This window comes from Chionomys nivalis, chromosome 15 (assembly GCF_950005125.1).
Source record: "Chionomys nivalis chromosome 15, mChiNiv1.1, whole genome shotgun sequence".
In the NCBI taxonomy this organism is placed as follows: Eukaryota; Metazoa; Chordata; class Mammalia; order Rodentia; family Cricetidae; genus Chionomys; species Chionomys nivalis.
Genome location: NC_080100.1, coordinates 45,309,116 through 45,323,161, shown reverse-complemented (window position 1 = coordinate 45,323,161; position 14,046 = coordinate 45,309,116). Strand labels below are relative to the sequence as shown.

The 14,046-nt window shown below is 45.4% G+C and overlaps 1 protein-coding gene across 1 annotated transcript; it reads left to right on the top strand.

Moving 5' to 3' along the window:
• The first annotated feature begins 3,298 nt into the window (after positions 1-3,298).
• LOC130887587 (small EDRK-rich factor 1) lies at positions 3,299-9,555 on the top strand. Its single transcript, XM_057790103.1, has 3 exons — positions 3,299-3,391; positions 4,240-4,348; positions 9,322-9,555. Exons 1-3 carry the CDS (start codon positions 3,385-3,387, stop codon positions 9,392-9,394), a joined length of 189 nt encoding a protein of 62 aa, XP_057646086.1. The 5' UTR covers positions 3,299-3,384; the 3' UTR covers positions 9,395-9,555.
• Positions 9,556-14,046: the final 4,491 nt, after the last annotated feature.

Here is a 14,046-nt window from a genome sequence, read left to right as displayed (position 1 = left end):
AAGCACTTGCTGCTCCATCATGAGGACCACAATTTGCATCCCAGCATCCATGTCAGGTAGTTCACAAATGTAAGTCCAGCTCCAAAGGAGCCAACATCCTCTTATCCTCTTTTGGCTTCTGAGGGCTCTCTCTCTCTCTCTCTCTCTCTCTCTCTCTCTCTCTCTCTCTCTCTCTCTCTCTCTCTGTCTCTCTCTCTCCCTCCCTCCCTCCCTCCCTCCCTCTCTCTCTCTCTCGTGTGTGTGTGCACACAAAATTAACGTTCTAGTTTTCTCTAATGTTCTCCCCATATTTCTCTCTGAAACAGAGCTGGGGTCTCACTGTGTAGCTTTGGCTGTCCTAGAAGTATGCTTGGAATGTAGAGCAGGCTGCCCTCGAACTCAAATTTATCAGGACTGAGACCTGCCTGTCTCTGCTTCTGCAGTGCTGAAACTAAAGACATGCTCCCAGCTCTCTGAAAGAAACTCAATGTATTCTGCGTGTATAGGGAATATTCTTGTAACCTCACAACTCAAAAAAATATAACTTCAGGCACATATTCATTCAAAGAATCCATGCATGAAGCTCAGGAGGTAGCTGTATGAGATTCTTATGTGTAGACAAGAGAAAATACACTTAAAACCCCAAACCAACTATATATCTTTTGTGCGTATGTAGTTTTTCAAGACAGGGTTTCAACAACATTGACTGTCCTGGAGAACTTGCTTTGTAGACCAGGCTGGCTTCAAATTCCCAGAGATCCACCTGTCTCTGCCTTGCAAGTGTTGGGATTAAAGGCATGCACCACCACCGTGCAGCAGCTTCCTGTTTTTTAAGCAAGAGGTAGACACTTCTCATTGTGCAGCCCAAGTTAGCCTCAAACGTGTAGTCCTGCCTCAGTCATCCTAGCATGAGGAGTACAGTCACATGCCACCACTCTGGCTTCCTCCTCCTCATGCCCTCTTTCTATGAATATTGTGTGTGGGGATTCAAATCCAGGGCTTTGCATACTCTAAACAAGTGTCTGCCACTGAACTCTATTCCTGATCCCCAGATCATCTCTTGTCGCTATATACAGCTGGGCCAGAGAGCCTTTTCTCCTCCTTGGGCACTCAGGAAGGGTTCACTAGGTAGACGCACACACGTGATCTGAGCAGTTCTGAACAGGACAGTGTATGATGTGAGAAGGGCAAGAAGCGTGAAAGGCTCTCTGGGGTAAAAGAACAATACATAGTATGTAACATACGGAGCACTACTGTCTTAGTTAGGGTGTCTATTGTTGTGAAGGGACACCATGACCATGGCAACTCTTAGAAAGGAAAATATTCAATTGGGTGCCTTACAGTTCAGAGGTTTAGTACATCATCATCATGGTGGGAAATGGCAGTGTGCAGGCAGACATGATGTTGGAGAAGGGGCTGAGAATTCTGCATCTTTATCCGAAGGCAACAGGAAGTGAACTGCAATGCTGGGCATAGCTTGAGCACAGGAGACCTCAAAGTCCAACCTCCCGGTGACAGGCTTTCTCCAACAAGACTACACTTACTCCAACAAGGTCACACCTCATAATAGTGCCATTCCCTAGAAGTCCAACCTCCCGGTGACAGGCTTTCTCCAACAAGACTACACTTACTCCAACAAGGTCACACCTCATAATAGTGCCATTCCCTAGAGGGGCATTTTCTTTCAAAGCACCACAGTGACTGCATACTGCACTTGGCCAAGTATTTCTCTCTTTGCACATGTATATGCACGTGTGTCTTCCTGTGTGCACAGTGCACATGGAGGTCAAAGGACAACTTTAGGTGCCATCTTCAGGAGCTGGCCACGTTTTCTTAGGCAGGATCTCTCACTGGCCTGGAACTCACCTACTAAGCTAGGATGGCTGACCACTGAGGCCCAGAGACTAACCTGACACCTCCCCACATACACACAGAGCTGGGGTCACTTTCAACTGGGTAAAAGCTGAATTGAGGAGAATTCAATCATTGTCACTTTACCAGATTCATATTAATCCAATAGAGAAGAAAGGAAAATGTATACAATGAAATAATGGACCCTGGCTGACAAGACTAATTGGCAAAATTAGGCGGCTTTTTCCTTTTCCTTCCTTCCTTCCTTCCTTCCTTCCTTCCTTCCTTCCTTCTTTCCTTCCTTCCTCCCTTCCCTTCCATTCCCCTTCCTTCCTTCCTTCCCTTTCCTTCCTTCCTTCCCTTTCCTTCCTTCCTTCTTTCCTTCCTTCCTTCCTTCCCTTTCCTTCCTTACCTTTCCTTCCTTCCTTCCCTTTCCTTCCTTCCCTTTCCTTCCTTCCTTCCTTTCTTCCTTCCTTCCTTCCTTCCTTCCTTCTTTCTTTCCTCCCTCCCTTCTTTCCTCCTCCTCCTGTTCGACTATGGCTGTACTTTCAATTCATTCATTCCATCTCTTGGCACTTTGTTCCATTTTCTCTAAACTGGTTGACAATGCGCTAATAATTGTAAAAGTTAAGTGATATATGTGTTGCGGAGACCATAGCATCATCTATACTTTTGCATACATTTAAAATATTCATTCCACAGTACAACCCCTTTAAATGCCCAGGCAAACGTCAGGCGTCCAGACCGGCTCAGTTTGTAAAAATGGACAGGTAAGAAAATAAGTTTCACTCAAGGAATGGAACCTAGGGGATGGAATGCAGACTGTCATTGATGCTAGGCAAGCCACACCCCAACCCTGCGGATTTTCAGTCACTCTCCTCAGCTCTTATGTATCTTGTAAAGTTGTTCCCGGGTATTTTGGATCCCACCCAACCAGAAAGCCTGAGCTTTAAACTCCTAAAGTTCTGCCCATCGGGAAGAGGGCACCGGGATAAAAGCGATTCTACAGGTTTTGGAGCCCGCATGAGATCCACCTCTTCTGTCGTCCTTGTCAGGTCGTTTCTGCCCGGTGAGGATGATAAAGCAAGCCTCCCTTCAGGTTGGTCCCTAGAAAATGAGGGTTCAGCATCTTTTCGCCTTGGGGGGCGGAAAGGGGGAAGACAAAGAAAAGCTGAAGTTCTTTGTGAGAAAGTTGAGTGCATAGTGCTTTCGGCTTATTAAAACTCGCGTGGCTCGGCGTGAGGAAGCAAGCACGCATGGGGACGCCGCTCTCACCCGGGGCTCGCTCTCCGGCCTCAACCCCGCGCGTGGGGGCCTGCGGGGCGTGCTCGCGGGGGAGCGAGCGGTCCCGGGCGCGCACGCGCAGTGGCTCTCCGTCCACGCCGCGGCTGTTGTGGGTCGGTGGGCGGGGCGGCTGGCTGACAGAGCGAGGCTGCACCGAGGGCTCGCGCGGGGCTCAGATTCCTCAGCGCCGGGCGGGGGACGGCTGCCGAGCGTGCCAGCGGCCGCTGTTTCTCCGAGTCGCTGTCTTCCAGGCTCCGGCCGGTTGTCGGCATGGCCCGTGAGTGTGCGGACCGTTTTAGGGACACGGGGGTTGCGCGGGGGGGGGGGGGGCGCCCAGCGGGGAGAGAGGGCGGGACACACACGCACACTAACACACACTCACGCACACTTACACACACGCGCTCGCGCGCAGGCAGGACAGGTGTCTGCCCCCCAGGTGTGGGTGTGCGTGAGGACCGCACCCACCGAGAGCGTGTGCTAGTGCGAGCGCCGGCGGGACCAGGTTCCCGAGCTGTAAGGGCTCCTGAGGTCGGAAAGGCTGCGGGGAAGCCCGGGTGCCCTCCAGCTCTTTTGTTTGGTCCTCGAAGGTGGCGGTCCTTGAGCTCAGCCTCTGGCTGGCGGTGACAGGCGAACTGCAATGGGCTGAACCGATCTGGGGCGAACTACACGGGACATCTGACCATCTCTCTTCACACATACCCAACAAAGGCAGAGCTTACTTTGTGTCTGGCGTGGGTACACAACCACTGGAATGGCTATTTTTATTTTCAAAAGTTTTTTATTATTTTTATTTTATTTGGGTTTTTCGAGACAAGGTTTCTCTGTGTAGCCCTGGCCGTCCTGAAACTCATCCTGTGGACCAGGCTGGTCTTGAACTCAGAGATTCACTTGCCTCTGCCTCCCACGTGCCGAGATTAAAAGCTGCTAGTGGACAACTATATTGGTACCATAATATACTTTAGTTCTTGAGTGTTTCCTCCTTGTCAATCTCAGAATAACTATGCGATACTCTGCTTTCTTAGAATAACAATAAATAAAACTTTAAGGCTTATAAATAAAGACCCTTTAATTTAGTTACTGATAATTTTGAGGTTGGGAAAAGAACATGACTTTTTATTATTATAGGTGGAAATCAAAGAGAACTTGCCCGCCAGAAAAATATGAAAAAAACCCAGGAGATTAGCAAAGGAAAAAGGAAAGAGGATTGCTTGACTGCCTCCCAGAGAAAGCAGCGGTGAGTGGTCCTGAGAGAACTTTCAAGTCAGTGATGGTTTGACTGCCATGTTTCTAGAATGAGTGAAGAACATTCTTAAACCCTTGCTGGAACTGAGCCTCACCTACACTAAGGGTTAACACTGCGGATCTGGGTAGCCCTAAGTCTACTAAAACCATGCACTGGCCTCATCGTCCCAGCCTGTGGATGAGGAATTTCAAGCCCTGAAGCTGTCAACTGTTTGCAGAGACTCTCTTGTAGCTCCTATAAACTGTAAGGACTTTATTAGAGAAAACAGCAAACACCCTCCCTATGTAAGCACTGTTAGATGAACAGGATACAATGTCTCCAAAGCAGACAGCTCACACCAAGGAGTCAGAATAACAAGTGGCTCAGTTACAGAGATCAGCTTTCTGAAAATACCACAAAGTGCGGGCTTCTGGAGGTCCATTGGGGTGAAGATACCAACACAGGATTGATATAAGGTCTTTATGCACCAGGTGGTGGCAGTGGTGGCCTTTAATCCCAAAGGCAGAGGCAGGCGAATCTCTGTGAGTTTGAAGCCAGCCTGGTTTACAAAGACAGTTCCAGGACAGCCAGGGTCACACAGAGAAACCCTGTTTTGAAAAACCAAAAGAAAACAAAAAGAAGGCCTTATGCTACTCAGAGGCCAGCATAGGCTACAGAGACTTACAGACCATGTCTCAAAAAAAAAAAAAAAGTGGGAGGTAGGCACTGAGGGTATAGCTCAGCAGTATGGAACACTTGCCTAACATCTGTACAGCTGTTCCATCCCTAGCACTTGAGATGACTGGGTATGACAGGTCACACATAGCTGCCCCTTAAGCACTTTAATGCCCAGGGCATAGTGTCCCTCAGTTGTAATCCTAGAACTCAGGAAGCGGATACAAGAGAATTAGGAACTTGAGCCTGTCCTAGACTACGTGACAAGGTAGTCCCAAGAGATGATAAATGCTTTACAGTTTTCTTTTCCATTTATTGTGTGTGAGTGTCTTGTTGGCCCAAGAAAAATCTTTAATGAGGTTGCAGGTTACCATGTTGAAAGGGGAGTGGAGGACCTGGGAGCATGGTTCAGTGTTACATCACATGCTTTGGATACTTGAGCTGCAGGTTCAATCCCCAGACCACACGTACATACAAGAAATTCAAGTTATAAATTCTATCATTGTATAGGACAAGAGAACCTATATCCTATACTGGGAACGGGAACACGCAAATCTCAGCCTCCTGGCGAGCTCCATGAGGACAAGGATCTTAGCTGGAGAAAGATCTCAGTGTCACATGCCTCACATGCCTGAAGTCCTGGGTTTACTCCCCTGTGCTGGGGATTTCATTGAGGATCTTTTTCACTGAGCTACATACACTGCATATTCTAAAGTGAGATTCCATTGTTCATAAGGAAGTTGGAGGTTAGGTGTGCTTCAGTGTGGCTGATTACGCAATCCTTTACATGGGGGTCATCTTGCAAACCACTAAAGCCATTACTCCACATCCTGTTCTAATTTAATTGTGATGAGATGAGACTTGGTGTTAGAAATAAAAAACACAATGCCTCGGGTTCAATCCCAGCTCTGCAAAAAAACCAGGAGTGACACATGCTTGTAATCCCAACACTTGGGAAGTGGAAGCAGAAAAATCAGAAGCTCAGATCATCCTCAGTTTGTATCAAGTTTAAGGCCAGCCCATCTGGTGAGACCCTCTGTGGTTATGGGATGGGGGCATGCTAGGGCTGAAGATGAAACGCATCATCTGGTAGAGCCTTTGTCTAACATATACAAGGCTCCGAATTTGATCCTCCTCTGCCTCTCCTTCCACACAAAGCACACTAAACAAGTTTTATTATACCTCATAGTTAAACCATGGTTGAGGCTTCTTAGTCTCAAATCCCTTAATGGAAGAGGCACATAGGTCCTTGTGCTCACAGAGAAGCACTGGGAAACCAGGAATGTTAAACACACAGAGCTGTCTCTTCAAAGGAGAGATGTATAACCTGTGTTCCACCCAGAAGGCTGGGAGCAGAACATAACAGGGACCTTTGTGCTGTCTGTGTGGCCAGGACACAGTGGCTCCTGCAGACTCTTATCTTGAGCATGTTTGTCTCGGTCAATCTGTAGCTCTATCCTTCCCTAGGTCTTTATTGTGAGCTTCTCTTGAACCTGTTTCCTTGGTTAATCTATAGAACCTATAGAACCTACCCTATAGAAAATGTCACTTGTAGATCACTAGGAGTTTTGATGTAGTCATGCCTTAAGCTTTGTTGTGCACGCAAGATTGAACTAATTATCACCAGGAAACTTCTTCCAAATTTTGTCGTTCTTAAATATGCCTAAAACAAAGTACCCAGTTTTAGACTCTCAAAGTTTGAACCAACACCAGATGCTGAGTCCTCTTGAGCCGAACAGCCTTCTTATATCATGTGATCATTACTCTCTGCTGGCCTTAGCGGTCACAGAGACCCCCACACCTTAAGTATCTCTTGTTTCATGATTGTTTTTGTGTGTACATGCTTCAGGTACTTATAAGGTGTACACATGTGTGTGAATGTGGAGGCCAGAGGTTGATATCAAGTATGTTTCCTCTGTCACTCTCCACTATTTTCGACAGGGTCTCTCACTAAATATGAAGCTCACCAGTTTGACTAGGCTGGCAGGCCAAATGAACTTGAGAGATGTGCCTGTCTAAGCCCTGTCCCTCCAGCCTGAGGTTTTAGACACACACCGCCAGGCCCCGCTTTTTACATGGATTTTGTGGATTCTCCTGCTTGTGCAGCAGGAACTGTAGAGACATCCCCACAGCCCCAGTGACAGTGACTGATAGAGCAATAAACCTGCCTTAGGTTTCTGTCTTCTCTCCTTGGAGTGAAACGAGTATACATCAGTGACCTGAAATGTTCTTTTTATTGGAGAATCTATTCTAGCCTATCTCAGAAATAGCATTGTTTAGCTAATACTCACTCCCTTCAAATGTACTATATGTGACATACGCTCTACCCATTATGACCCTGAAAGTGGTGTTCACGCCAGGGTAAAGAATAGAAGAGTGAGGTTATGGTTTGGTGTTATTTGAGGCCCAAAGTCTCATTATAGCTCACACTTGAACTTGGGATTCTTCTGCCTCAGCTTTGCAAATTCTGGGTGCCAGGCATTAGCCACCACATCTGACTTGTGACTCTGAACTTGAGTGATATTACTAAGGTCATACAGCAAATACCAAAGCTTGATTTGAAGCATAAAAATAACTTTACTTGTTCTTAATTCCACTTAGTGAATTCCAATTAATTAATCTCTCTGTAGCTTTTCTTTTTTTTCAATTGTACTTATAGAAGTGTCCTCTTAGAGAATTAGCCAATACTGAATTAAAACCTAATTCTGAATTTAAGTGTTAACAATATAGAAAAGATCCGTGATTTTGAAATTAGCCAGACCTTGGTATTTATGTGATTTGAGGCAAATTATTTAGTCTTGTGCCTATTTTTTATATATAGATTTTAAAAATGATTTACTTTTATTTTGGTGTATGAGTACTTTGTCTGCGTACCACCTGCATGCCTGATAGCCATGGAGTCAGAAAAGTTATTGCATCCCCTGGAACTGAGGTTACAGATGGTTGTAAGCTACCATAGAGGTTATGGAAACTGAACTCGGGTTCTCTGCAAGAGCAGCAAGTGATCTTAATTGTTGAACCGTCTTGTCCCTTTCTGTTTTTTAATATGAAACATGGGGATAATAACTGAAGTTGTTGGACTTAAGCAAAAAACAAAAATCAATAGGGCTTGGCTCAGAGAAGGTGACTTTGTTTGACTTGATCTCTTTTTATTTTTGAGACAAGGCTTCACACTGTATATCAGACTTGATTGGAAATCAATATATAGCTTAGACTGGCCTAGAACTGGTAGTAATCTTAGCCTCCCATGTCCTGGAATTACTGGTGTGGACCACCATACCCAAAAGAGGATGTTGACTATGTAGATATGTAGTGTATTTTAAAATAGGAGTCCTTCACCTGTGAATGAGGCCCAGATTTGATGCCTAGTGTCATTAAATATTTGTTCTGTTTTATGGGATTCTTTTAAAAAGGAAGTCGATGGATCTGTCCCAGGTTAGCCTAGAAGTTTCTTTATAGTGGAATCAGACCTTGAACTTCTGATCTCCTGCTTCTACCTCCCAAGAACTTGGGTTGTGGGAGTGCACCACCACATTCAGCAACCACTAAATATAACCAACAGCATTTGGAATGTATGTGTAAGTATGGGCCCCACTAACTCATAGATCACCTAGCTAAGGTAGTTTGGCTGTAGTTCACAGTTACACGTCGTGAAGATTACGAAAGTTTTTCTAACACCATGTATTTCTTTATCATAATCCAGTGTTAAGTGTTGATCATTTCATTTGGGGCTTTAAAAAGTTGGATTGTTGTAATCCCAACACTCAAGAAGTGAAGGCAAGAGGATCAAGAGTTGAAAGTCTTTTTTGGCTGTGTATCAGTTTGAAGGCCATCCCTGGGCTATATGAGACCCTTTCTCAAAACAAAACAAAAACAAAAACAAAAGAATTATAATATTTATACTGGAGTCCTAGGCGTCTGTTGGGGTATATAGGGGACTACCTAAATGCACCGAGGCAGTGGCAAGTAGATTTCCGTGAGTTTGAGGCCAGTCTGGTCTACACCGTGCATTCAAGGACAGCCATGGCTACACAGTGAGACTCTGTCCCCTCACTCTCTTTTCTCCCCATTGAAGTGAAAGTGTTTTGAGATATTTAATGCCTAAGGCCATGATAACAGTAACATGGTGTTCAACTGCCTTTCCATTCTTTGTTTTTCTATTTGTCTATATGCATGAAAGTAGAAAAACATGACTGTTTTTGTCTTCTTTTACGTTGTCATTTTATGTATCAAAAAGGTTATGTATAGAAGCAGTGGTAGCATGAAGACAGTTTTCCTGTGAAAATGTAACACTCTTTTCTCTCTTCCAGGGACTCTGAGATCATGCAGCAAAAGCAGAAGATAGCCAATGAGAAGAAGTCCATGCAGACAAGAGAAAAATGATGACTGGCCTTTTGGCAAACCTGGGTGCTATTGCCAGTGGGGTGCATCATAAGCTCTAAGATCAAAATTCCTCAGAGTGACTAATCATTACCTGTGTTATAACTTATCCTTATAAAACTGTCTATTTTAAACTTTACTTTTCACCCTTACTTATGTTTTAAGACCATTCTCAAAGAATAAAACAGTGACCATTCATGTAACATATTGGTGAATATTACTTTTATCAGCAGAGAACAAGCAGTGTATTAGTTACACTTGCATTGCTAGGACCACAGTGCCTGACAAGGGGAAGTTGAGGCAGGAACAGATTGGCTCATGGTCTCAGGATTTCTCTCCTTCATAGAAAGGAGAGCAGAGCTGGGCAGTGGTGGCGCACGCCTTTAATCCCAGCACTCGGGAGGCAGAGGCAGAGGCAGGCGGATCTCTGTGAGTTCGAGACCAGCCTGGTCTACAAGAGCTAGTTCCAGGACAGGCTCGAAACCACAGAGAAACCCTGTCTCGAAAAAGAAAAAAAAAAAAAAAAAAAGAAAGAAAGCAGAGCAGCTCGGTTCATGGTAGGAGGAGCACATAGCAGAGGAGTCCACGCCTGGACAGGAACCTGGCTAACATTCAAAGTCCTGTCCTTAACGACCTTGTCCCTTCACCAGGCCTCATCCCCTAAAGGTTCCATAGCCTCCCAAAATAGGACCACCAGGTGGGGAATAAGCATTCAAACTATGAGCTCTGGGAGATGCTTCAGAAGCGAGCAACAATGGGTCATGTGATTCAGGAGTAGGATCTTTTATATAAATCTAGAATATTTTTCAATATTCACTATACTTTTATTATTTTTTATTTATGTGTATTGATGTTTTTTTCTGCATGAGGATGTCTGGTACCCTGGAACTGTAGTTAGAGACAGCTGTGAGCTGCCATGTTGGTGTTGGGAATTGAACCCGGGTCCTCTGGAAGAGCAGCCAGTGCTCTTTGCTGAGCCATCTCTCCAGCCCCATGTATCTGGAATCTTGGTCATACATTTCGTTTAGTAGTTTGACTTTGTTTTGTTATTTTCTGAAACAATTTCATTCTATAGCCCAGGCTAGTCTTCTTTTTTAAAAATATTTATTTATTTATTATGTATACAATATTCTGTCTACATGTATGCCTGCAGGCCAGAAGAGGGCACCAGACCTCATTACAGATGGTTGTGAGCCACCATGTGGTTGCTGGGAATTGAACTCAGGACCTTTGGAAGAGCAGGCAATGCTCTTAACCACCGAGCCATCTCTCCAGCCCCAGGCTAGTCTTAAATACATAGCAGTCTTCCTGCCTTGGCCTTCTGAGTTCTGGAATTGTGTGGCCACAGTGCTAGCCTAACATAGATCTTCAAGTTTTTGTCTATTAAAAATTTTCTTAAATGTTTAAACATTTATTTAGTATTTGTATGTATAGAATGGAGACTTTTCTCCGACTCACCCATCTCCCCCTGGACCGGTTTCTCTCTGCCCACCGTTTCCAAGTAACCACTCAGAGGCTTAGTATCAGTTACAATTGTTTGGCCAATGGCTTAGGCTTCCTACTGGTTAGCTCTAACTATCAATTAACCCATTTCTATTAGTTTATACTTTACCTCATAGCTTGCTTCCCTGGCAGCTACATGGTATCTCCCAAACTCTGTCTTCCTTCTCTCTGTCTCTTTGGAATTCCTGCCTAGCTTTAATCTGCCTGTCCATTGTCCAAAAACCCTTTATTCATCAGCCAATAAAAGTAACACAATAAACAGAAGGACTTCCCATATCGGCCACAATGCTAGCCTAAAGTGGATCTTTAAGTTTTTGTCTATTATAAATTTTCTTACATTTTGAGTATCTATTTAGCATGTATATGTGTGGTACAGAGGCATGTAGAGATAAGGGAACAACGTAGGGGAGCCATTTCTCACCGTCCACCATGGAGCTCTAAGGGAATTTAACTCAGCTCGGTGGCAAGTGCCTTAATCAGCTAGGCCATCTGATAGCCCCCACGCAACTTTTGTATTGTATTTTGTTGTTTTAGTTTGGTTTCAATAACCAAGACATTTTACAATCCCACCATGAATGTGTGAAAGTTTCACTGTTCTCCACGTCCACCACTTCCTCTTTTGGGGGCTGATACCCCAAAGAACAAACTGCACAAGCATGTAGTACACAAACTGGGACAAGCATGGAGATGGATTTTCTGACTCTGGCCCTTTCCGGAGACATTGGTGGTAGAATATTACTCTTGCTTAAACATCATGTTTTTAGTCTTATAAAATTTCTACCTTTTGGCTATGATATTTTCAAGTCCTTATAAGGATCCCAACTCCTATTACAGGGGAACCAAAGCCTCCTCTCCAGCCGATTGATAAAGGGGGATTTATGGTCCTTCTTGGGCAGGGGCTATGTCCCTCATTAGCATAAAATTTATAGAAGACTGATCATCTTTCAGCTCCTCAGAAAGAGGCCTGGGGATTGTGACAGGATACTAGGGTACCTTTCCCAGATAGTTTGCCCTCCTGCACAGTTGGGAGCAATCTTTCTTAACAAATGATGTCTATTACCATCATTATTGGTGTCCTTGCTCCAATTTTTTTATTCTGGGACACAAAAGCCCAGAAATCTCATTGGGCACTGCTGGGTTGCCCTATTGGCTATGCCCTATTCTAAGTTGCTCCATATTATATAAAATATGTTTGCTATTGCCAGGCTGTCCCCTGTCCTGGGAGGCTCTATTTTACTTTGAGACAGGGTCTCACTGTGAACCTCTGACTGGCCTAGAACTTCCTATATGTAGACCAGGCTGGCCCTCAACTCATACCTGCTTGCCTCTGGAAACTCCATCCTGCAAGTAGTTTCTGACTCCATTAGGGGGAGGTTGACCGCAGCCTCTGGGTACACCATGCACCATCTGTCGGGAACCATCCAGTACAGACTGGTAAGTGACTTATTCCTGAGAGTCGAAAATGTAAATTTGATGGGAGTCAATCTGTAAATTTTCTGGGATGAATCGAAACTATGGGGGCGGCGGGCAGTGGTGGCGCACGCCTTTAATCCCAGCACTTGGGAGCCAGAACTAGGCAGATCTCTGTGAGTTAGAAGCCACCCTGGTCTACAAGAGTTAGTTCCAGGACAGGCTCTAAAGCTACAGAGATACCCTGTCTCAAACGGAAGGAAGGGGAAGGGGAAGGAGAAGGGAGAGAGAGACAGAGAGAGAGACAGAGAGAAACTAACTACGGGGGTCACAAGGGTATATCAAAATCCTATCAGGAAAACCAGGCCCAAGAACTCATCAGACACGCCAGACCAAGGAAACGGTCAGCCCCTCACCTGGGACCCATAATGAAATGGTAATACTGCAATGGAAAGCCCTATACCACCAATCCATCACCTGATACAGTTATGTGTTGTGTGTATCAAGAACCAACAAGCAGAGGATGCCTGAAAGGGTGTGTGTGTGTGGGGGGGGGATGTCAAACCAGAACCTTGACGGGCACACCTAGTAGCCCTGATAGAGACCAGAGCCATGACAGGTTTCCAATAGCCCCTGCCAGGGACCAGTCCTTAGTTTCGGTTTACTGGAGGTGGCTGGAGGTGAGCAAACAGTTCTGGGGGTGGGGTGGGGTGGGAACACAACTGAGGGGCAAACAATCACCGGGTGCCCCCTTGGCCTTCTGCTGTCTCAGCAAATAGCTTTCCCTACCCTGCTGTTGAAAGGTCCCTACCACTAGGACCCCCAATCAGCCCGCAGACTAATCTTTCCTCCACCAATCAGTACCAGATTAATCCCTCCTCCTTGGATTTCCCCTAATTCTGCTTAAGAGGAGCTTGCGGCCTTCTTGGGGGGGGGGTCGCCATGAGCCACCCCAGCGCTGGAATTAATACAGCACTCTTGTTTATTACATACGTGATTCTTGGTCTTGGGGGCTTCTTTTGGACCGTAACAATGCCTTTATTGTGCAGCTCTATCGCGTTACGTGCCATTGCTAATACTAAATACTAAAACTATTGTTTAAAAAGGAAAACAAAGCCAGGCGGTGGTGGCGCACGCCTTTAATCCCAGCACTTGGGAGGCAGAGGCAGGCGGATCTCTGTTAGTTCGAGGCCAGCCTGGTCTACAAGAGCTAGTTCCAGGACAGGAACCAAAAGCTACAAAGAAACCCTGTCTCGAAAAATCCAAAAAAAAAAAAAAAAAAGGAAAACAAATTTATCAGAACCTGTAATCCGCAAACTCGGGAAGCTGAGATAGTAAAGACTAGCATAGGCTATATTTATTCATTTATTTATTTTGGTTTTTCGAGACAGGGTTTCCCTGTGTAGCTTTGGAGCCTTTCCTGGAACTCACTCTGTAAACCAGGCTGGCCTAGAACTCACAGAGACCCACCTGCTTCTGCCTCCCAAGGGCTGAGATTAAAGACGTGCGTCACCACCGGCCAGCTCAGCATGGGCTATTAGGCGAGGCTGAGCTACAAGTGTGGGGCTCTGACTTGAAAAACGAAAAAGGAGGGGGAGGGAGAAAAGAAAATAAGTTGGAAGAAGAGAGGGGAAAAGAAGAGAAAGAGCTAGAAGAAAGCGAAAAGGAGAAAGAGGAGAGAGCCGTGACAGGAGAGGGGAGCCGATTAGCCATTTGCCTAAAACGTGCGGAGCATCTCTCGC

Bases quoted from the DNA above. Each gene is read 5' to 3' on its own strand.
- LOC130887587 (XM_057790103.1), top strand. The intron at 4,349-9,321 runs GTGAGTGGTCCT...TCTCTCTTCCAG, and splicing joins GCCTCCCAGAGAAAGCAGCG to GGACTCTGAGATCATGCAGC.